Source organism: Protomyctophum parallelum (assembly GCF_964188405.1).
Source record: "Protomyctophum parallelum genome assembly, chromosome: 4".
Classification (NCBI taxonomy): Eukaryota; Metazoa; Chordata; class Actinopteri; order Myctophiformes; family Myctophidae; genus Protomyctophum; species Protomyctophum parallelum.
Genome location: NC_139700.1, coordinates 9,631,018 through 9,656,166, shown reverse-complemented (window position 1 = coordinate 9,656,166; position 25,149 = coordinate 9,631,018). Strand labels below are relative to the sequence as shown.

The window sequence follows — 25,149 nt, the reverse complement described above, 5'->3', positions numbered from 1 at the left end:
TTTATGAATAGGCCTACAGTGTTTCTTGTTTTATGAATATGTGCCAAACTTATGTAACAACATGAAAACTCATGAGTATAGTGCTTTTTCATTCATAACCAAGCTGCAGTGCATTATCTCGCAGTCACGTGGCTGACATAAATATATCAAGTTTGAATTCACTTGTATTGTGGCTGGGCTATATTTTAGCGTAGTCCTAAAACAACATGTTTGAAGTGAAGAGTTTTTTCCAAAGCTTAGGGTGTTTGATTTATGCTAAAAGAAATATGTTCTGTGTTTAACATAAGCCTAAAACAGTTGCTGAAGCCCAATATGAACCTTTAAAAAAGAAATCATAAAAACATTGTGGCATATGTTGAGCAAAACAATATCATATAAGAGTTTGATTGCGTTGTTTTACAAAGCACATTATTATTATCCAAACCCGAATGTAAAAATTCCAGTGGAATCTGCATCATCCCTGTAGCATACATGTATAAGCGCAACATTTTGGTCTGAAGCCTGAACTCTTGCCTGATTGAATAGCTTGTGAGTTGTGACTGAAACGTGGCTATTAAAGTATAGCCTACAGTACAAGTGAATTGCATGCAGGATTCTGTTATTTCTTTTTAAATATTGACCTCTTTAGGGTATTTTTCCGACATACCCATTAACAAGACACTTCAGGTGAGAAAAAAACATAAACTCTATACATTCACAAACAGAAACACCAATCTCTCCAACGGTGAATAGATGCTCTAGGCTAGGGCATGCTAAAACACAACAGTGATTTACTGTATGAAATGAATGACGAAAAAGGAATAATAAAGGAACCAAACTACCGAAATAGCTATTGGAGGAAGGGGGTAATGGACCGGTGATAATTTCAACTCTTGATTATGTAACGCGTTTGGCACAGTACAGTACGAAGAGGAACATGGAATGTACCGTTACTGTATGCCCTCTGAAACAACAAACTCATGCCCTGTATTGTAAACAAACACACACACACACACACACACACACAGGACCTGCTAAGAGTGCACGGACACCGGTGCGTTTGGGTGATCAGGAGACATAGGCAGACTGCTTCCCGCTATGGCTGGGGCTTTATCGCCTGCGGGGGGCGCTCCTGGCTCTACACAGACAGAACACAGAAGAGGAAGATGCCAACATTATCCTGAATGCAAGTAAAGAAAAGAAGAAGAAAAATTGCCATTATGAGATTTTGCATTTTTACATTTTTAAATTAAATAGAATGAATATCTATCATATCAGACTGTCTATATTTCCCAAAAGGAAATGCATGCATTTAATTCAGTCTGACCAGAAGCAGACATAAAACGACATAAGACATAAAACGACGATAAAAATGAATGACCAGAGGGGATATCAAAAGCAGAGGAGCGTAGATTTAAGCAATATTACACTCGAGGGTGTGGGTTAACGTGATTATTGTCACGACAGTGATGCGGTGCGCAAGCATCACTGAAGTGGCAATAATCAAGTTAAACCACACCGTCGAGTGTAGTATTGCAATTATACAACAGTTACCCTTAAAACTCAGAAAATCGCTGAAATTTCTTTTTAATGACAGATGTAGTCACTACGACCACAAATGTCCCAAGAAACTAGCTAGCCTAGCCACAGAGTTTGCTGCACTCTGGGAGAACAGAGCAGCTGAATTCTTTGTTTTGATTAGGTGGTGAATGGTGCTGGTTTGACCCACGGCTAGAAGGCGTTTCAACCAATCAGATTGCTTCCTCGAAACGACCTGTGGTATAATTGTCAATATACAACAATATGACTGGACGCCAGACGTGTCATTGTCGTCCTGAATGCCGGTGAATAAATGTTAAGTGGTGGAGAAAGTCACACACTGTTGAATCATATCCTCCTCATTAGCAACAACAACCCATACTGACCTTTGACATGTGGATTTAGTGCATTTTCAGCTTTCTTCTTCTCCATTTCTTGTACTGCCTGAGGGAATGAATGACATTATGAAGCCTAACCTATCCACCATAGCACTAACAAAACGCCTCTGGTTTCCGAGGCTACCATAGCACAAACATGTCGCTTGTTGACAAGAACAGATCAAGCTAAATATGGTCGTCGTCGTCCCCTCCTACAAGATGCCAAGGTTAATGGAATTTATTAAAGGACCACTTCACCACTTTTCAACCTATCTTCATATAATAGGTCCTCACTAATAATCTTGAAAAAATGGCACAATTTTTTTCTACTCGGCCTGTGTCTCATAGGAGGGCTGTGGGCGGTTCAGAAACCGTCTTCCAGTGACATCATCGATGGGGAATACAAGATAATAAAAACTGCAGGCTTTCTAGTCCTGAAAAGTTGCAATGCGAAAATGGAAGCCATCGTTCTCACGATAATGAAAATCTAAACATTTTTGTAAAAAATTATTGTTTAAAAAATAATCTGCCTAATGATGATGTCACTGGAAGACGGTTTCTATTCTAAACTGCCCACAGCCCTCCTATGAGACAGACTGAGTAGAAAGAAATCGTGCCATTTTATCATGATTATTAGTGAGGACCTATTATATGAAGATAGGTTGAAAAGTGGTGAAGTGGTCCTTTAAGCTTTAATTCCAAAAGTCAACATCATCCAAATGCATCACTTCATAATTTTATAAAACCAGCCAGGATTCATGAGCTCTGAATGATGACTCGTTGAATGGTTACGTGACAAAATGGACATAATTACCAGCCGCAATGTACTGTACCAGCTTTCCGACTGGTGGCTAGACCTGATTTCCCCAACAGCTGACCTGCTCATTAATTGCCATTAATATTAACAGAAAGCTGGATATCCAATCCCACTGTAAAATAACCTTTTTGTTGTGTCTAATAGAAGTTTGTGTTGGGGAATGTAAGTGAAAAATACCTGTCACAATATAATGAAATGTATTATTGTATAATTATTCCTTCTTAGGACATATAAGGACGTGTGTGTAGCTCTGGGGCACAGCCAGGAACAGCTGTACAAATTGATGTATTTGTAGATTGGGGTTGGATTTCCAGGTGTGTTTGTTTACCTCCTGCAGCTCCTTCTTGTGTTTGTCGAGGAAGTCCTGCTGCTGCTGCAGCTCCTCATGCTGTTTCTGCAGCTCTGCCGTTTTTTGCTGCAGCTGGCTCTCCTCCTGTGCCAGATGCTCCTCGTACTCCATCAGCTCCTCCTCCGTGTAGACAGGTTTCTCATCCAAGGTCTGGGTGAATTTTAGATATTAGCGTCAGAGGGGGAAAGGAGAGACAGGAGAGAAGAGGGGCCCAAATGAAGTAGGTGAGGAGATATAATTGTAGTATCTTTTCCTTCCCCATTACTAATATTCACCTCTGTCTTAAGCCCAACACACACCGTCTGTGAAGCGGGTGCGCAGCGACGCGGCACAGGCGTTGCCGCGCGGCAACGCCTGGAAAATGGAACAGTGGCGTATCGGAGCGTCAGGCGAGGCGTGAACGCTCGCCAGCGCGCGTCGGACGCCGCCGGTGTGGGATAGGTTCATTGAAAATAACGGAAGTGGCTTTTTTGACGCACGGCGTTCGCAGTACAGTATATGCATGATTTTGTTTTGTCCAATGTGTTCTGTACGAGCACACCACCTGTCCCTCATTACAGGGACAAATTGGCAAAAAAAAGAAGAAGAAAGAAAACAGTTTATAAACTAAATATAAAACCTTGTTTGTAGTGTTTAGCGTTTGGTTATCTCACCTCCCACGGCTCTTGCTCCTGGAACTCCTTCTTTTGGGAGGCAGCCATGAATTCATCCCTGGACACCAGCCTGTCATTGTTGGTGTCCACCTGGACATGGACACACATGGAAACATGGCTGTCAGTATACATTTTTATCACCTTTTAAAATGGAGAGTTAGAAAGTGCTTAGACATGAATACAAGAGAAAAACAAACAGTCAAGAGAAGACAGTACGTAGTAGACAGACAACTCCTACAAGACTGCCTAGACTCTTGTCTAGGTCTCTAGGAGGTCTGAAATACAGAAACAATCTGATCTGTTGAACACAGTCAGCTTTTGAATGCTTTTGAATGAGATTATCAAGAGATTCAGCAGATTGTTCAGGTTCTCAACTGCATGTTCAAGTTACTTTAAAAAAGTAATTAGTTATAGTTAGTAGTCTGAAAAACTAACTTTACTAGTTACAAAATTATGAATGTAACTAGTTACTAGGACTAGGCAGTCTTCTCTGACATCATTACCAAAAACAAAATCAATGCACAGCTTTGTTTACTACTGTTGACTGAGAGCCTGAGAACCATATTATCCAGCAGAGCTTGTAATGAATTTGCCTCCTTCACTGACAAAATTCAGGAAGTTAGACAAGCAGCCAGTAGCAAAAAGGAAGAAAATAAAACATACATACATCCGTCCATGACACAATTTGATCTGATTAACCATGAAAACGTGGAGGACACATGAAAGCGTGTCCATACAGTATGTACAGTTATGATGTAATTGTGAGTGTGTCTCTCTGACCTCCTTGATGACGTGTTCTCTCATACGCAGCCTCTCTTCCTCCATCTCCATCTCGTCATAATCCGCACTTTTGGGGTCATACAACTTCTCCAGCTGAAATGCACGCACGCACGCACGCACGCACGCACGCACGCACGCACGCACGCACGCACGCACGCACGCACGCACGCACGCACGCACGCACGCACGCACGCACGCACGCACGCACGCACGCACGCACGCACGCACGCACGCACGCACGCACGCACGCACGCACGCACGCACGCACGCACGCACGCACGCACGCACGCACGCACGCACGCACGCACGCACGCACGCACGCACACACACACACACACACACACACACACACACACACACACACACACACACACACACACACACACACACACACACACACACACACACACACACACACACACACACACACACACACACACACACACACACACACACACACACACACACACACACACACACTTCTTCAGTCCCATTGTAGACTGATGCATATAAAACCAGAGCTACGTAGTAATAAACATGCACCATTTTCACCTCTTTAGTGAAGAGAGCCTCCATTTCCTGTTCATCGAAGTAGCCATCTCCATTGGTGTCTGCAAAAAAAAGGGAACAGATGGCTTTATATAAAGACCAGATTCATCTCCATTATTATGAATATAACCAGTCATCACCCTGCTTTCAGCAATGTATGGCAAGTTAAGGCTCATACATAGTCTGGACTTTCGGTGGTTAGGTGACCACCGAACTACAACATTTACTCACCACCGCTCAACGTTATTTCAGCTCCGGTGGTCAGCTCACCATAATAATATGTCCCACTGCATAATTTTGTCACTTTACAAATTCTGTCTGTGTCTCTGATCGAAATAACATGAGAACGGATAGGTACTTGGTGGGATATGATCAATGGGTTGCCCAGTAGAGGTCATAAATAATGAAATTACATTTTCTATTAATATATCAATATAATGCAATTTTATATACAGTATATTGCTATAAATCAAGTTGTCTCAAGACATTTTACATGCAGAGCAGGGCTGACCTCTATTAGTCGATTAGTTGATGTTTGTTTTGTTATATACAGGTTTAATGTTTGTCTTTAGTTCAATGTTTGTTTTAAAAACACCATTGACAATGAAGGGAAAGGTTACGTCATATTGTCCCTCATTACGTCATATTGTCTCTTTATTGTTAATGGCATAATGTTTGTGTTGGCGACGTTTGTTTTACATCACCATTACATTACCTAATCAACTTGAGCTTGACTTTAATATATTAGCGCCCCTCACTTTACACAGGTGTGATTTTTTTTTATTCAACTTAAAGATTGGGGCCTAATTTGTTAGTTTGTTTGAAAAAAATATGGTATCATTATTTGTTGAGAGAAACCAAGCAAGTTTATGTTAAATCAGACATTATAGCATGGGGGCGTCTTTGGGGGTCTCAAGGTTCAGGGACCCCCAGGGACCCCCCGGGACCCCCCAGGGACCCCCAAATGGTAACTCTGTCATTTCTCAACTGTTTTGGACGGGGGTGGGCTTGTTGGAATCTTGTCACCCCCCTGTGGGCGTCTTTGGGGTCTCAAGGTTCAGGGACCCCCCGGGACCCCCCAGGGACCCCAAAATGGTAACTCTGTCATTTCTCAACCGTTTGACGGGGGTGGGCTCGTTGGAATCGTGTCGCCCCCCTATATTTATGGGGGGAAATTGTCCATACAATGGGTAAGGACTAGTATATATAACAGGATCATTTACTGCCTTAATGGTATGAATGAAAGGTTTTTTGAGCAAGGAGAAGGAGGCCGAAATTATGTTTTCTTCTGCTCTGGTAATTAAAGCTTCTTTTGTGAGCTGTTAAAACGTTGTGCAGACTTTCTCCTTTTTCAGTTTATTTATTTTGTTCGAGCTCCCGTTGAATTTACTGGGATGTGCGTGTAGCTATACCTCCTGACCACTAAGGTGTTTTGAGCTCCCATCCATTAGCTGTTTTTGGAGGAAGATGGAGAAGAAAAAAACTAAAACATACGAGCTAATGGATGCATTAGGTGAGTCATTTATTTGGACATAACAACATCCACTCAAGAGAGCCAAGACCCAGAAATAACTAAAACTGTGATCTGAGGAAATGCACTCAGAGCTTTATGTTGATGTGCCACTGACGCAAGCTTGCTCACTCGCTCCATGACTAACATTGTCCAATTTGTCCCCAACCCTAACCGCACGCAATGCCACGTGTCGGACCCATGTGGCATCGAAATTATGAGTGGATCCACTATGGAGCCGAATCCATGCCAATATTATCTGTGTGTTCGTAAAAGAAAATGCGTAAAAAAGAAATCTGTAAAAGAAAAATGCGTAAAAAAACAATCCGTAAAAAGAAAATGCGTAAAAAAACTATCTGTAAAAGAAAAATGCGTAAAAAAACAATCTGTAAAAGAAAAATGTGGGAGCCCCCAGGGGTCCCCGAACCTCCAAAACCCTGATAATGCGCCCAGAGAGGCAACACGATTCCAACAAGCCCAACCCCGTCCAAAACGGTTGAGAAATGACAGAGTTAGCATTTGGGGGTCCCTGGGGGGTCACGGGGGGTCCCCGAACCTCCAAACCCCTGAGAACGCCCCCAGGGAGGCGACACGATTCCAACGAGCCCACCCCGTCCAAAACGGTTGAGAAATGACAGAGTTACCATTTTGGGGTCCCTGGGGGGTCACGGGGGGGAATGCCGGAAGACTCGACCCGGTGCTTGCCCGTTTTTCCTCCCGGAATTTTCCCCAGTGAGGGGGATAACTTGTGCTATTGGCTGTTTGTATTCTTTTTGGAAAAATATAAAAAGATACTCCTGTAGAAAGGCTATATTATTTTACTTATATTGACCCTATAAAGAATTTAGTATTATTTAGTATAATTATGTAAGGTTTTGCACACTCAAATGGTACCTCGTCAGATAATCCCCACATATCCTACAACAACTTCTGTGAACAGACTTCAATGTAGTAGATTTTCATAAATTATATTTGTACTTAGGCAGTACTCTGCTGTCATGAAAGTTTATAGTTAGAGAAATTCAAAGTCCAGCCGTCTGCTGTCCAGCCTCTCCCACCCCTCACATTGGGGAAATTTCTGGGAGGAAAACAGAAACGGGGCGAGTCTTCTTGTTACCACGGGGGGTCCCTGAACCTCCAAAACCCTGAGAACGCCCCCAGGGAGGCGACACGATTCCAACGAGCCCACCCCCGTCCAAAACGGTTGAGAAATGACAGAGTTACCATTTTAGGGTCCCTGGGGACCCTAATGTCATGGTTGGTGGCTTGCACCTCCAGTTTTATAATTACATTATGCTATGTGTTGGCAAGACTTACTCTTTATGTGTTAGAAATCATTCATTTCATCTATCATTTGTCACATGCCTTGCAATTGCGTAGCACATTTACAAATGTGAAACTTGGTTACCGTGGAGATTGAAGAAGGTCTTTGGGTTAAAGTCCTTTGGGTCCAAGTGGTCTGTCTCCTCCCATACCTCCTTCAGCTGGTCCTCACTGCCCTACACATGCGCGAACACACACACACACACACACACACACACACACACACACATTTTTAATATCCAAATTTCATATAATGAAAATGTTTTATTATAATATTACTTTAGGAAATATTTCAGTAATATCAATAGCATTGGTGGGCTGAATTGAATGCCCAATAAATGCCATTTGGAACAATGTAGTGACAATGGTATTAAATTAAATATTACACATCCATCCTTACAGAATCTAAACTAGGTGACAGTGTGATCAGGTAGGTAACCTGTGTGTGTGTGTGTGTGTGTGTGTGTGTGTGTGTGTGTGTGTGTGTGTGTGTGTGTGTGTGTGTGTGTGTGTGTGTGTGTGTGTGTGTGTGCATGCGTGCGTGCGTGCGTGCATGCGTGTGTGCGTGCGTCTCACAGGGTAGTGGATTTTGGGGTGTTCTGCGTGTTTTTTCTTCTGCTCCTCGAACTTCATCTCCTCAATCTTGCGGTGCTCCTCGTCCATGTCCTTGAGCTTCTCCCTCCTGTGGTGCTCCTTCGACATCTCGTACTTCTTGAAGTCGTCGTGGCGCTCCTTGTCGAAGTTATCCAGGTCACTGGTGGCCTACACACACACAGAGAGAGAACAAAAATCAAGACAGACTCACTTCGGGTGGCGTGTGGGCCTTCAGTTAGTGGACAATGCATTGCAGAGATAAAATGATAGAAATAGAATAGGGCGGTGATGACATGCTCTGCAGATCAGCTGGTTTCACCCCCATGATTTTGTTAGTATAGTCTTACCTATGAGGTTAAGAACAATATGAGGATGGCCTACACAATCGTCACTATTAGAAGCAACCAAGGAGTGCAGCCAAGGGCAAAAGCAAATAGCATCCCAGTCAGTAAATGTAAAGTCTGATTTATAGTTAAGTCATATATACACAATGGTGTCCCATGCCATAAATGGCAATTAAATCTCACAAGTCACGTGTCAATTTGTAGATTTGCCATTTCCAGCAAAGGACAGACACGTCATACAGCTAACTATAAATAAGAATAAGGCATCATAAATATTCCTGTCTCCAGAATATTAATGTCAAATACAGTATGTGGAAGCGACAACACTCATCATTCTGATGATTTTGAATTAGGAACATGCTCTTTGTGATTAGTTCAGGCAATGGAAATTATGTCCCCGAGGGGCTGCACACGAGTGAACGCCCCCCCCCTGAGAGAGTGGGTGGAGATCTAAGGCCGACACATCTCTAGATATGATTTGGTCATGTGATCTTTGATCATTCCTCACATTTCTAGAATGTCATGAACACAGCTGGGTGGCTAGTGGTTATTTTATTCTCCTGCCCTCCTTAATGCCACGTACACTCAGTCTTGCTGACTCGGCTTGCTTGCCCTCAACTGAGAAGCATAGAAGTTGGCATTTGAGAGCTTTTATTGTAGGACAGATCGTTAATAAATGACTACCTCAAAGCAGAAGGTCTATGTCTCTGGTTCATAAATTATCAGCTGATCAGATTTTATGATACTTGATCCAGTATGAAGGAGGGGGGGGGGGGGGGGGGTACTTAAAGCTTGCCTGATTCCAAGTTGGAACCATAGAGTTATAGATAAACTAGAGCCAAAGGATGGACAGCCCGGCCCCACTATTCATTTCAATGGAAGTTACTCAGTGCCGTTTGAAGGACCCGGGACGAATGCTCCACTTCCGCATTTTCTTGATTTGGACACCAAAATGTTGTGTCCAAAATGCTAACTTGACTGAATCGATTCATGAATGAGCACTCTTAGACAAGCTGACAACCCGTCACGATGTGACATGTTGAGAGCTTGTACAGCTGTTATTTTGGAAAGAATTAGAAACTTCTTGAAAGTTTTGGACAAATCTTCTCTTATGGGGGTCACAGGCAATATAAGGCGACTATTTCATTTAACTATTAACCATTTAAAAACCCACAGTATTGCGAATACCTCCATAACCATAATTCCATTCACCTACTGTAGCATCAGAGACCAGGAGGGACGTGCAGAGGGATACAAGAATCAAGCACACAAGGAGGCTCATTCCACCATTAAGCAAATATCCCTGTTTGTTTTTCCAGTTCAGCTCACAGGCAGTGTTCCCATGTTTCCCCATGTCACTACACTGTCAGAGCTGATTGGGAAGTTACCTTGGGCAAGCCATCCTTCTTCAACAAAGGACAAATAGATCTACAAGTGAAAGGGGCCGGTCTTGTTAACAGAACTAACAGACACAACGATCCAACATTTGTTAATTTAATTTTCATACAGAGTAATATGGCAGAAGGAAACACATAATCATGGAATTCAGGATGGGGGATCAGAATACAAAATAATTTCACATTTTATACATTTTTCATTAAAATCACCTTTTGAAGTGTTTCTGGAGAACATGTATAGATGTTGAACATTGTTGAACATGTTGAACATTGTATAGCATGTTAGAAAAGTTAACGCAAGAGTTAACTAATGCTTAGCTTAATCAATTCCACAGCATGTGTAGTAGTGTTTATTTCTACTCAGAAAAATGTAAATCTAGCTCGCATCTCTTGCAACAAGCAACTACATTTAAGTATACTTCACCATGGGGGTTTACCATGTGCATACACAGACAGTACATGGCCTGCGTGTGCTGTGATAACACAAACTCGTTCACTCATGTGTGTCGTTTGAACAGTTAATGTGGCTTGAAGGTAGAACACTTCAGGGTGTTTATTCTCTTCTCTTCTTTATTCTCTATCACAAAATGGTTCTCGCTGTTCTTTTTTAAATTCAGAGTAGAACTAGTTTGTAGCAGTTTGGAAGAACAGGATACATTTTAGTTTGCAGTTCCAGAATCAGTGTCACAAACCATTGGAACAAACCGTATTAAAAGTTTAAATTGTGACCTCTTCTGAACAAGTTCTTATTGGGACTCTTGGGAGCACCAAAGTTTACCTTACATAACTATTTAAGTAATGCATTACAGTAGTAAACCATCACAACAGTCCATACCGATTTGATGAGGCGATCCAGGTCGTCCACCTCAAAGGTGTGTGGATTATTGTGGTTGAGGTACTCAAACTGTTTCATCAAAGTCTTGTGGTCCATAGCCCCGTCTGAAACACAGGGGTGTGTCATAATTACATATACTGTAGATTTTCCATTTTCTTTGCATTATGTCCACAGAGTGTGTACTGTACTGTAGGCCTACACTGGCTGATGTTTCTGTAAATGTAATATAAACACCACTTGGCTTCAGTTGCACATCGCAGCCCTGGGCAAAGATGTTAGAAAGCAAGTATACAAATTAAGGCAACACATGAAACCTGCTCTGTGTCTAAATAGATTACAATGGTAAAAGACTGTGCTCGTGCTGGGCAGCTCCCAGTAGCCAACAGGAGAAGACTGTGCTTGTCTTTGGTGGTACTGGGCAACAGCAGAAGACTGTACTGGGCAACTGGGGGTAAGATACGACAGGAAGCACGCACATCTCCAGAAATTCTACAGGTGCTGGTCAAAAATACGTACAATGAAAAAGGAAGGGAAATTCTTTATTTTGTTACAACGTTTCGACCTCTGTGGGTCTTTGAAGACCCACAGAGGTCGAAACGTTGTAACAAAATAAAGAATTTTCCTGGGAGCTACAACTCAGTCTGCGGACATCCCTTCCTGTACTGGGCAACTACCATGCAAGCATGCATGTATGCATGTATGCATGTATGCATGTATGTATGTACAGTACATTGTACAGTATGCATGTAGGTATGTAACTGTATGCAATATTGCTGGGAAAAAGTGCATACATTCTGAGGGAACCAATGGAGTAGCACACTTACGTTATGGCTAAATATAGTTAGTAATGCGCGTCACTCACTGCTCTCATCGAGGATCTTCCATATCAAGGTGCTTCACTAACACACGCCACACTGCATGACATAAAATGGGCATAACACACGCCACACTGCATGACATAAAATGGGCATACAGCTAACACACGCCACACTGCATGACATAAAATGGGCATACAGCTAACACACGCCACACTGCATGACATAAAATGGGCATAACACACACCACACTGCATGACATAAAATGGGCATAAGAGAAAGTGGATCAACTTTGCTTTGATAACAAAAGAGTTGAGGTACACTAGGCAACGAAGGTGAGAACAAAGTTGCATATTGTTAGCTGCTAATCTGTTCAGTCTCCAAAGCACACACTGGCTTACTTGCACAACTTTCCTAGCACTATAAGCCTTTGTTTTCAGACTGCAGGCAAATCCCACTTGTTTCTCAACTACGATCTGTAGGACTAACTGTGTTATTATTTACAAGTGATATTGAAGATATTGAAGAAAATAGCCCACAGCGTATTAAAGACTCAGTGGGATCATGCAAAAAATATATCAGATATGAATCAGGCTTCAGTTTCTGAGTGTCCAGAATTAGATTAGAATAAATCAGATTTGAATCCCATTTCAAACCATGTGTTGATTTGCTGTTCAGACTCTGCATTTTACTTTCTTTCTCACTTTCTTGCCATCCCCTTTCTTCCTTCCTGTTATTCTTTGTTCCTTAACCGTGCCTTGTCTATCTCTTGCGTGCATAAGCCTTTGCAAGAGTTTTTTCACTTTCAAATATATAAATTAAACTACCCTCTTGTCTTGTCTTAACCACAACCCTAGTATCCCCATTTGGGCATGTAAAAATAGAACAAAACATAACCTTATATCAGCTATTTCCACAATTGGCGTACAACAAAGTATATTAAGTTTAAGTGCTTAAGGATATTCTTTAGCTCCTGTTAGTATGATGAGGTGTATTGGTATACTTTGAGTCATGTTCTTGTGTCTGATGCTGCATTCACACGGGCAGACGCAAAGACGAATGGGACTATCATTTGGAGCATCTACATGCATCAGTGGCTACGTTTACATGGACAGTTAAATCCCCTTTTCATTCAGAATAAAAGTTAAATCCTATTAAAAGTTCTCATGTAAACACCTACAAAAACTTAAATCGGAATGAAAATGGTCAATCTGATTTAAACTTAGATCTGATGTAACTGACCGGTTTATTCCATTTTTAAATCCTATTGAAACAATTGTGGACTCATGTAAACACTCATTCGGATTGAAGTTCATTCTGGTCTTTCTGTGCATGCTTGTTTCCATGTAATTGGTATGGCTATATTATGCTCTTGTTTTGCGATTAATTATATTAAGAAATTATATTAGAAACCTCTCACAGGCTACAGGATACATCAAATATAAAGTAATACGGCATAAAAGTGTTTTTCTATTATTATTATTTAGTTTTACTGAAATGTAGTGTAGTAAAAGTAAAACTATTGGAAAGTAGAAGTAGAAATACCTCAAAATTGTACTTTAGTACTAAAGTAAATGTACTTTCCACCACTGGACGTAAACATCCGCCCATATCCAAACAGAAGCCTTCCCAGCCCCAAACCAGATGTGGAATGAAATAATGGGATTTAAAAGTATTGTCCATGTAAACACTCATTCGGAATGACCATTTCCCATGTAAACACGCAGGAAAAAACATTACTTCTGAATTCATTCATTCTGAAGTTTTCATTCTGAATGAAAAAGCCCTCATGTAACCGCAGCCATTGTGTCGCTGGCTTCCTTTGACAATGAATGGACCATAACTGTCACTTCCTTATGCTGACAATTTCACCACACAGTTGATATTGTTAACTGACAACATTATCAGTTAATCAGTTGTGCATTTAGTTGACTCAAAAATACCAAATATGTTACTGAAAAGGGTAGCATTTTCTACGGTTCATTATAAAGAATCGCTCCACAAATTCCTCAGATTTGTAGCAAGTTAGCAACCATATAATGTGAGCGATATAAAATTCCAAAAAATGTGCCCGTTATATAATTTAGAATCGGACTGCTGTAGACTGCAGTCTAAAAAGTCTATAGCAAAATGACTAATTAAAATGTTTTGTGCATATTTTCTTATAACCGTATATATTTTGACATATATTGGTGTATATGTGACTCATTTAGTTTCAGTAAAGAATGCCACACTGCCACACGTACAGGAGGACCGCCCCACTCTGTACAGTTAAAACGTGAAAGAGAGACACTAGCCATAATCCCTCTATACATTCAGCGTGATGGCCCACATACCGGCCCCGCCCTCCACGTCATGTTTGACTTTGATGAGCGTCCTCAGTCTGCTGACTTCCTGTCTCTTCAACTCATCCAGCTGGGTCCGTACATGGTGACCAACAAAGTCCAGCTCTTTGGCAAGCTGTCCTTGCTATAAACAAACAAACAGAACAGAACAGAACATATACTGTATATTATTTGGTGGACACCTCATACAATCGCATGGGTGTCATACTGTAATTTATTTGAATCTGCTTGGTCCCAGGGGAAACTGAACTTGTTAATGCCAGGGCTCTACCAGTGAGCTACACACTGGGCGTGGAACACCTAACCCTTGCTGTGAAATGTGGAGCATGTATTTAACTTTGACAGTGTATAAAACGAACAAATAAGGGTTTACACTCTCAGAGTTATAATTATACTCTAGTACAGTTCACTAATCACTACCTATACAGGGGTTAACATTAAGGTCTCTTAAAAGCACTTGCCCAATGGGCAAGTACAGGTCATGTTCTATTTTCCCAAAGATCTTGTTCACTTTTGCCTTGGACTGGCAATAGGCCATAGTGTCATCCCTGTCTTATATTCAGAACTCAGGGGGAAATTGATTAGATTGATCGACAGCAAAATGAATGATCAAAGAAACGAAATAATCAGATTAGTGATGTCTCATGTATTATACTGTACCATCATTTTACGCTCTACATTCATAATCAAATAATCAAAAACAGAGTAGTTGACAGTAGTAGACATATAAAGTTTAAACAATGGAATATCTGCTCTCAGTAGCAGTATCTGTCCTACCTTGATAGCGTCCATATCTGAGTTCTGGAGTTTTTCTCTAAAGTGCTTGTCTTTCTCCAGAAACTCGACAACCTCTCTGAGATAGCGGTCATAGTGCAGTCCTGTGTCCTGAAGCACAAAACCCAGCAGGTTGTTTAACAAAGATAAGGGCTCAGGAAAGAGGGAGAGAGAGAAGGGGAGAGACAGAACGGGACTCGAACACATGACGCACTGTCAGGCCAAAGCCTATATGTGGCACGCGCCTGGACCACTTGGTCAGCGGGCGCCCCGAAGATAGGGGCATTTTTTAATCACTGATAATACCTATTTGGGACCCGGCTACTATTTGGAATTGCAGTTTGGTAATCCCTGTTATTTTACCGTGTTGGGGAGAGATTGGGGGCTGTATTTTGCGTGTCTTAAGTACCAGGTCTTATTACTTAACTTATTACTTGTATTACGTAAAATACAGCCCTGGGTTGCGATACTAGAAGCCTATATTTTAAAAGGGCTGTGCAAATGAAGAAGAGACATTTAGGCTGACTCATTTCCAGTGTAGAGTAAAGATCTTCTTCAAACTGAAACTGAAAGCATGCTTCCTCTTTCTGAGGCATTAAAACACCTTCATATAAAGTTTATATGCTTGCAGAGTTGCCGCATAAAAGCACACACATGCTTGAACATATGTCTTCTTCAGACTTCCGTGTCGAAACATACATCTATAATAAAGTCTATAGCTTTTGCAGTGTGCGCCTGTGCGGACTTCTCTTTTTTTTATCATATCAAGGTACCCACAGTAAATATTCATTTCATAGCATGACTACTTTTGTACTGTATAACCTGTCAAAACAAACGATTCTTATGTGCCCAAATCATGGGGCTGACATACTTGGTCTTCATATTGAGTAGTGTAGTTTGTGTGATCTGAAGGAAATTCAAAATAAAAAGTTATTTTGTTTTCTACAACTCTATCAGGCAGACTGGCAGAGACCTTTTAAATAAGGTAGATCGAATTTGTGTGGTTGGATGACTTGGAGCAACTGAAACGTCTCTTTCAACATGATTCATTTCCTGAAAAGGCCTGGTCAATGAGGAGGATGTAAAATGGCATTGTCTTATTTATTCTCATTTTTGTTCATAATAGGCCTACAGGTATGTTTATTTGTGTGGTATGTTAAGGCAGGACATAATATGAACAGGAACGATTGTTAATGTCAGTTGTTTTCTTGTTATTTTGTATAACGTGTCATCTAATCCCATATGGGATGGGCCAAAAATGGTGGCATGACACGAAAAAAGTATGAATAAAATAATATATAAAATATGTCAATTCATTCATTCTACTCACTGCCGACTCTGGGGGGTCCAGGTGCTCCGGTGTGTCGGTGGTGAGTTTGGTCTTGTCAACAGCGATAGGCACTGCCTGGGCACTCATCCACAGGGTGACCAGAACCACCAGGACCGGCCCGCCGCCGTAGCACAAGGCTTTACACCTGTGTACTGCTTTTATCCACATCTGCATGAGAGGACAAGATGGAACAAGTTAACCACTTTAACCCTGGCACCTCTCATTTAGGCATAGCATTATATTAAAATATTTACAGGAAAAATAAAACAATTTTAAAAAGACCACACTGCGAATTATACAAAACAGTAAAAGTAGGTCCACATTTTATAAACGTAATTATCATATTATTTTCTCAGTACCGGCTTGCAGTTGCAGCAGGGCGATGTTAATGCCAGAACATGCTGTTGCTTCTATTGAACAGCATCACTTAATTGTGAAACCTTGAAGCTTGCCTTGCAATCTCCACAGTTTGAGTTACAAGTCAAAACAGCACCCATAGTCAGAACAGTTAAGTAACTTAAATGTAATCTCAAAAGCAAGTGTGTGGTGGATCAGGCCACAGTCAGCCAGCTATACTCCACCATGGGGTCAACTAATTATAGTTGCCTACCAGAGAAAGGCTCAGGCTCTGTGCAGACATTAGGCTTTGGGAAATGACTGGAACACTATAACCTCAAAAACATTAGAAATGTGACTGACTAAACACTTTAATCAGGTAATAGTTGCCTAAGTATGCAATATTAAATAAAACATGACCCTTGGACTTTCTAGAATCAACTCCATCCCCCGTTCCTCAACTTCACAAAATAATCTTTCCATATTTAATATCCATATCTTCACATTCTAATTGACTGGCTTCAGAATAGCTGGAGATTTGTTTTTAAAACCACCATAGGCAGGCTGAAGCAGCCACCATTGTCCGTGGACGGGTGGAGGACCAACAGGTCAGTGCGACAGAGAGGTTGCGTTTCTTCCTGCCTGTCAATCATTCCATGATGTGACAACAACCAAAGTACCGTTATGCACCACTTTAGAATGGTGATGAGGTCTCTGACTCGTCGTTTAATTAGAACCAGAGATATAGGTCATTTGAGAAGAACAAGAGCATTTAATTATTTAAAACATTGATTGTCAACATCCTCTGACATTGATATAGAAATAATTTACAAAGCAAATATCAATGGTAGGAATACATGTATAATATAAATGCAATTGAGTCATTTTACACGTACGTTTATCTTTCTTCCTCACTTCCCCTTTTCCAATGAGCTTCAGAAACCTTCAGTCAATCCGTTAACTGGCAGAAATGGACTGCCTGCCTGCCGCTTGTTTACTTACAGCTGCCTGTCAGTTAAAACGCTCCTGTCCTCCTCTTAGCGGGGCGCAACCTAGACACTTATTAGAACTTACCATGGCAACGCCCCGCCCCCCCTCAGCGTCTATTGGGTGAAAGTATTCATTCTCGTTGGAAAATAGTCGCGTTGGCAGCCGATTGGTCGACAGGGCGTGTCAGTCAGACCCGCTTCCAAGTTGTGGTCAAGGTGCGTAGAGGCAGACTGTGGGGGTACGTGGCGTTTGGTTTGCATGACATGCGGTTTAAAAGTGTTTACACCATCACAGTTTGAGCGTTTGACAGTCATCATGCGCACATCTTTATTATATTACAGTTGGAAACAAATCCCCAGGACGTTTTTGTGTTTTACTTTTTTTTAGCTCAAATGTCAGTCAGTGACTACTTAGGTTAGCCTAGGCTGTTTACGTTTGTATAATAATTAAATCAATCAAACAATGCAACAAAGTTATAAACGTGCTAACAAAAACTGTGAATATACAAATAAAATATTAATACTTACTCTTATTTTGTGTACAGTCTGTGACTGTTGTGTGGTACCGTAAGCGAATAAGTAAACAGTCCAGACTACACAAAGCCCCTAGGTGGCAGCATTGAGCTCGATAGTTACTTGTAATCTCAGAGTCAGACATATTAAATATTCAGCAATTATGTTTGGTGTCAATTGAGACAACACACTCTGATGGGCAAAATACATTGAAAATGTATTTTGATACAAAATACAAATACTGGGTCAAAAAATTTATCTAAATACAAAATACATCTCATTTCTTCCATCCCAGCGAAATACAAATTACAAAATACAAAAAAGTATTTCAAATACGTATTTCAAATACATGTATTTCAAATACTGCCCATCTCTGACAACACAGCAGTGTAAGCAGAGAGACATAGCACAATATAAATTCAACCGTAACTTCAGTGTCAAGGTTGATAATAAAACATACCGGGTAGCTTTAAAGTGCTGATATGGCAGTAGAAAGCAGCTAAACACTTACCAGGTGTAAAAGTATCCTGAAATCATACTTCAACAGTCTTTATTTCATTAGTTATGTAGATGTTATGGCTGGTTTGTATGCAAATCCTACAGAGAATCAAATTGAACTAAAGCTGAAGCAGTGTACTGGCCAATGCACAGAGCATAGCAGCTGAGGCCAATTCTACATAAGCAGATTCTGATCCTCAACAGGTGTATCTGGTCTAAAGGTTCTCAGAGTGGGGTCCAGGGTCCTCCAAAAATGTTAATATAAATTTAGCTTTAACTTAGCAGATTAAGTATTACTGTTAACCATTTGTTAAATGTCTTAAAATACACAACTGATAGATCTGGAATCTAATCAATAGTTTATGGATCACTTAATGACATCCTACAGTATATGATTTGCTGACAAGGCATGGCCTATCAAACCTTTTCAAGAGTCTTATGCATGTCAGTTTGACACAGAACATGCCATTATCTCTGTTTTATGAAGAATGTCCTAATAATAAAAACAAATGTCACCAAGCCAAGAAATATGCCGTCAACACGGTATCACTCAGAAAACCTCTTTGGCTCTATCAACAAGCTGATAACATGACGCCTCCAAAATGTAATTAAAATGTAATTCATTTGTCAGTCCTCTGCATTTACCCATCATTAGGATGCACTGGGCAGGGCAGTGTCTTGCTCGGGAACACTTAATTCGACACACAGATCGGGGCCAGGGCGCAAACATGGGGACCTATGACAAAATGTATACATAAATGGATGCACCTGGGACGTATCCTCAGTGATGTATCCCCAAGGTCATCGGGGTTTCGGGTCTCCCAACATCATACCCCTCACTCAGGTGACCCAGCCGGGGTGATCAAGTCCCGACTTACGTCCCAGTAGCTACCCTCGATAAGTCCCATTAGGGAAAAACCAGGGCCACACAATCCGTTCCTCCTGAACTACTCTGCCGGGACTGGGAGGTACCATTCTGGCGCATGGAAGGACTAGGCTCTGTGGGTTGACTCTCTGCACTTGACTACTTACTTACACCGTTGTTGGTTGAGTAGAGCTGAGAGTTGATTCTGTTTAACGTAGTCCGATCTTGCCCCTCTTTAATTGGTCTGGAATAAAAAGCATCTGCTAAATGCATACATTCTAACTGTAAATTGTAATAATATATTTGTTTTATTTATAAACACCTTTCAAGGAAAAAAAAATCATCTCAGGTTAAGATCATTGAAGCAAAGAAGATATCCCAGCCTAGTTTGTCTTATAAGAGCACTACTTTGAAACTGAGAAAAGTATTTCAAGCTTCATCTCTAGTCCCATGCTTATTAGCCTATTCGAATTCACTCGTGTAAATAAATCCTGGGGCGGATGACGCCAATGTTTGTTTTGGTGGGGCAGAACTGCAAAGATCAAACAATAAACCTGGTGGTAGAAAAATAATCTTACCAGACAACCAGACAAGACTGTGTAGAGTAGACACACAGTAAGCCTATGAAAGATAAGAGGGAGACAGTGTAAAGGAGAGAGATGATCGGAAAGCTGAGAGGGAGAAAGTGTATGAGACAGATCGCTGGAAAGCTGATAGGGAGACAGTCTAGGGGAGATGACCTGTAAGGAAACTAAGAGGAAGAGAGTGTAGGAGAGTGATGGTAGGAAAGAGAGACGCAGTGTGGGAGACAGTCAGTAGGAAAGCAGGAGACGGTGTAGGAGAGACAGACAGACAAACAGTATTTATTTTATACCAGTACATTTATTTTACTCCATTATACAAGCCTCATTTTGCAATGACAAAATCTATATAGTTCAAAAATAGATTTAATTAATGATTTCACTATTACAGACCCATCTACTGAAGTCCCATGCACTGTATGCATATTTCAAAATCTGATTGTAAGAGTAGGACAGAGCGATGCTGGGGCGTAGAGACATGCTGGGGCCAGTTGCATAAAAAAGTATAATTTATAAAGCCTAATATATACTCTGTAGTACGACGTACTACACATGAAGTAAATTAATCTTACTTCTTCACCGTTCACCTAAACAAACAAGACCCTATGCATCGCATTAATTTGACAATACGTTACTTTCGACGAGCAACACCATCATATTCCAGTTCAAGTTTTGGTCACTTTAGTCAGACATAGATTGAAATGTGGAAAAAACTAAAAAAAACAATACTAGCCTACTCTTCATGATCGTAATTTAAGCAAAATAACCTAATAAAGCTGGCAGCTACCAGATAAATTGCTTATTGTGCAACGGATGTCAATTTCTTTCATTGGTGCAACAATTTAGATTTAAAAATGAAAACTAGGTCCTGACATGTATTAAAAATTTAAAATGAAAGAAATGTAGTATTTAAAAGTTGCATGATCCTTTAGCTGATCCTGTAGTTTGTTCTAATTGGTTAATTTAAGGTAAAACAAAGTTTATGCAACTGGACCCTGGTGCACAGAGGATCTACAGACAAGAGCAGCTACAATAAACAAATATATAGCTAAAGATAAACTAGTTTTAAAAGATTTTTTTTTAAACTATTGATATGTAGCACAGAGTTAACCATCATTATCTAGTTGAAAAAAAAACAACTTCACAGAATTACAGTAACTCAAAAAAGAAAAGGAAAAATCAGAACCGAAAAGATGAAAAATACAAAGGGCCAAAAAAAAGGCAAGAACAAAAAATTATGATTTTGTTGTTTCTGGGGGAAGGCAATTGTTGTGCTGAGGGGAAGAGGAGAAACCTGTCCTCTTCTGGCATCTCCCTCCTCCTTTACTGTGTCTTTTCTTGTGGAACTGGACAAAGACAGTCGTTTCAAGGGTTATTGTTAGAAAGCCTATTCAAAATACTTGAAAATATTCATTCAATATGCAAAACACATTGCATCGCTTCGGTTTGTGACGTTGTAGATCTGCTGTAGAAATTGTTTGAAAATGTTGGCAATGTTTTGAAGTATAATTACATGCCCATAGTGATGTGTAGTGTTTTTTTTTGTTTTTTGTAAAATCAGTTCTCAACTTCTCAAACAGGAATGTGTTCTTGCCTATATTCACAGCCATAACTTTAAATAGATACTGATGTGTTCACTGTCTTAGTTTACATGATGTGACACATTGATCAGATAAAGCTTCAGTCTGTGCTTGGCTCCAAGTTAAAGTATAGTGTAGACTCAGAGCTATTCATGGATTCTTGACTGTGTTTAATCGTGCACCCCAAAGGTTTAATGATTAAGACAACCCAAGCACAAAGTGGGTTTTCCCTCAAGCATTTGAGGGAAAACCTAGGTGTGCCGTCATACCCATTTCAGCACGGCTGGATAGCCTATTTCAATCAATTTCTTGGTCAGAAGAACTATAGTAATATACATTTTTCATTTCACTTTTGTCTTTTTTCTCCTTTTTTGGGCTCCACCAGAGGTTGGGAACCTCTGATTTAGAGCACACCTTGTAGCTTGGTAAATAACATGATCCTGAATATTTTAAGATGTGTCCAGGGTTACCACATATTTTTACCAATTGCATTTCCAAAACCTTTCTAGAATATTTAATCCAATTTCCAGGCCTAACAATCATTCAGCACAATAACGAGTCTCTTACTCCTATGTGCAATGCCCAAAGACAGGCAGTGTAGCAACAATAAAGCATAGAATATAGAATGCTATAATTGTCTCCACCAGACCGAAGGCATGGGGAGAGAGTATGTTACTGTATGCCCTCCATCCGTGTGTGTCTTAACTGTCTTTGTGTGTGTTTTTGTGTGTGTACAGCTAATCTGTGCACACACCACACACACTCCCTGGATGCCAACAACGAACCTCTGCCCCAAATTTTCCACAATGGAAGATTATAGCGTCACCATGAGGCTGATTTCGTCAAAACACATTTCTGTACATTACGCGTACACATTTTATCCATACATCACACAATTCGGTATACACTATCTCTCCATAGTCATTGCCTTCCAAAGTTTGCAGGATTGGTCTGTTTTGAACAAAATGCCTTGAATCTTAACACAGCGTGTGATTTCCGTGCAATTACGCATGCACATTCCCACTAGGCAGAGGAAGAAATGCCACTTTTTGCAAAACACATTACTTTATATTAGTCGCACAGATTTGATCCAAATTGGTACTATACACTATCTCTATAGTCATATATACTCCTACACATTTTGTCCAAACCAAATGCTATTATCCTGGTTCTATTCAAAATTGTGGCAAATGTTTTGCAAATGTTTTGCTACACAATCTATCCTAGGTTATAGGATCACGCTGCAGCTCATTGTGAGCTTGTAGATATGTTATTTTTTGTCACGTACTGGTACACATTAGGCTACAATCCCACTGCCCTTTTATTTCGTGTAATGTTATATATGTTTTGAAAAACATTTTTATTAACAAAACCTATAGCCAAAAACAACTGTTTTTTCAGGACCCTTGATAAATTCCAAACATTTTCCAGGACTGAAAAAAGTCAATGCTCTTTGGCCACTCATAATAGCCAAATGGCATTGATCACACCTCCAGGTCTTAAGTTAAGTAATAAGACCTGGTACTTAAGACACGCAAAATACAGCCCTGTGTGTCATGTCTGTCATGTCTGATCTTACCCCTTGTCTTCTTGGGTTTCGTAGTGCAGGGTTTGGAGACCTTGACTGTGTTCTGACACTTTGCATTGAAGAACGCCTTCTTGAAGGTCCCAGATCGACTCTTAGTGAGTGTCTCTGGGTCGCACGGTCCCCATTCACCAAATTTATACTTGCAGTCAGCTGATGAAAAAAACAACAACACGTGCAATTGTTATCCCATTCTGACCTGAGATCAGATTCTAAAAATGTCTTCTACATCCTGACAGTTCTCTGAAAAAGCTATGTTTCTATGTCAGTGGTTCTTCGATTTTTCAAAAATAGCAGACCTACAAGCTCGTAGCGCGCCACTCGGTGGCGCGCTATGAGCTTGTAGATCTGCTATTTTTCAATAGCTAAAGCATAGCGTAATGCTAACACCAAAAGGGGTTCCCACCCAAAATGGGTTTTAAGTGGTGTGTATACTGTCTACAGTCTACACGTCATGTTTGGTGCTGTTGGTTGGTTTGTATAATCATTAAAGCGTGCACAATGCATAACAATGCACAATTATACATAATACATGTTAACAACTGTATACAACACAGACTAAGTGGTGTAGTGTGAGTTTTCAGGAACTATGTCTCTCTCTGATGCAATCTCTTTCACGTCGTTCTTCACTGTGCTTTTAAAGGAACATATCAAATATAATATAATATAAAATAATACGTAATAATAGTATAATAATAATGATATAATAACATTAATGTGCTTGCCTTAGCAATCACACAATAATAATCCTCAATCCTAAAAATTCTGAATCAGAAACACTTTTTATTTATTTAATTATGTATTTCATATAAAGACTATTTTTGGCATCTGAAACCGAGATGTAGTTGAAGCAAACTACACAGTTGTACTACATAATTGTACTAAAAATGAACAATGGCATACAAGACTGATATATCTAATATGTGTCTAATTTCACATTAGACACATTGACAACATCCAATCAGACAGTCGACTATACATTAGACACATCATCCATTCACACAGTAGACTATGGTGCATATCACTGCATTTTATCACCTTAAGAATATTAATCAAATAAGGCTGTTTCTTTCTAAAGCCAACACTAAAAGACTAATGCATGCTTTTATGACATGCAGGCTGGATTACTGTAATGCTCTTATGTCTGGTCTAACAAAAAAACAAACTATAGGTCAGTTACAGTTAAAATTCAGCTGCTCGAGCACTTCACTGGCCAGTACCAGCAGGAGAGCTCACATTACACCAATTTTAAAATCACTGCATTGGCTGCCGTTTTAGGATACATTTTAATGGTTTATATAAACTGAATATTTTTCTGGCTTTTTCTGCCTTTATTGATAGAGATTGTAGTCCGACAGGAAATGGGGGGGAGAGAGAGATGGGGAGTGACATGCAGCAAAGGTCGTCGGGATCGGGAGTCGAACCCGCGACACACTGTCAGGCGGCATTAGCAGCCTTGGTGCGCAGACGGCAATACACCAGCCGTCCGAGGCCACTTGTGATTATTTATAAAACATTATAAATGATGGTGAGAGAATCTTGGATTAAGAAAAGATATAAATCTTTATCTTACAGATGTCTTTCTTCCAGTTGCAGGGAATGGAACAGTGGATCTTTTCGGTGCGGTCCTCGCAGGTGGCTTCCCTCAAGCCCGGCCCACAGTCCCCAGACTCAGGGAGACATTTCCCGTACTCTGTGTCAGTGGAGCACTCCAGGCCTGCCTTGTCATGTTTGTTATGTCCTGCACAGACAGACAGACAGCACACAAAGCTCAGACATTTAACCACATTAACCCTAACATACCTATTTTGGGCATGTTAGGCAGAGATATTTAAAAAATCTTCAAAATGTTTCAAATGATATATTCAAAAAAGTTTTCAAAATCTTCAAAA

The 25,149-nt window shown here is 40.5% G+C and overlaps 2 protein-coding genes across 2 annotated transcripts in view; both read right to left on the bottom strand.

Annotated features, from left to right (window-relative positions):
- Positions 1-1,013: 1,013 nt before the first annotated feature.
- LOC310858087 (nucleobindin-2-like) lies at positions 1,014-18,179 on the bottom strand (the record flags this gene model as incomplete). Its single annotated transcript, XM_083764145.1, has 13 exons — positions 18,164-18,179; positions 16,311-16,478; positions 14,984-15,091; positions 14,198-14,330; positions 11,047-11,150; positions 8,453-8,638; positions 7,962-8,052; positions 5,047-5,105; positions 4,495-4,587; positions 3,715-3,804; positions 3,041-3,211; positions 1,905-1,962; positions 1,014-1,117 (listed from the first exon to the last, which is right to left on the bottom strand). Exons 2-13 carry the CDS (start codon positions 16,476-16,478, stop codon positions 1,014-1,016), a joined length of 1,365 nt encoding a protein of 454 aa, XP_083620271.1. The 5' UTR covers positions 18,164-18,179.
- Positions 18,180-20,388: 2,209 nt separating this feature from the next.
- Positions 20,389-25,149, bottom strand: part of mdkb (midkine b) — an 11,480-nt gene continuing 6,719 nt past the window's right edge. The window contains exons 3-5 of the mRNA XM_083763017.1: positions 24,831-24,998; positions 23,252-23,410; positions 20,389-21,438 (exon numbers count right to left, since the gene is read on the bottom strand). Of these exons, the coding sequence (XP_083619143.1) occupies positions 21,416-21,438; positions 23,252-23,410; positions 24,831-24,998 (350 nt within the window). The 3' untranslated portion in view covers positions 20,389-21,415. The remainder of the gene's footprint in view (positions 21,439-23,251; positions 23,411-24,830; positions 24,999-25,149) is intronic.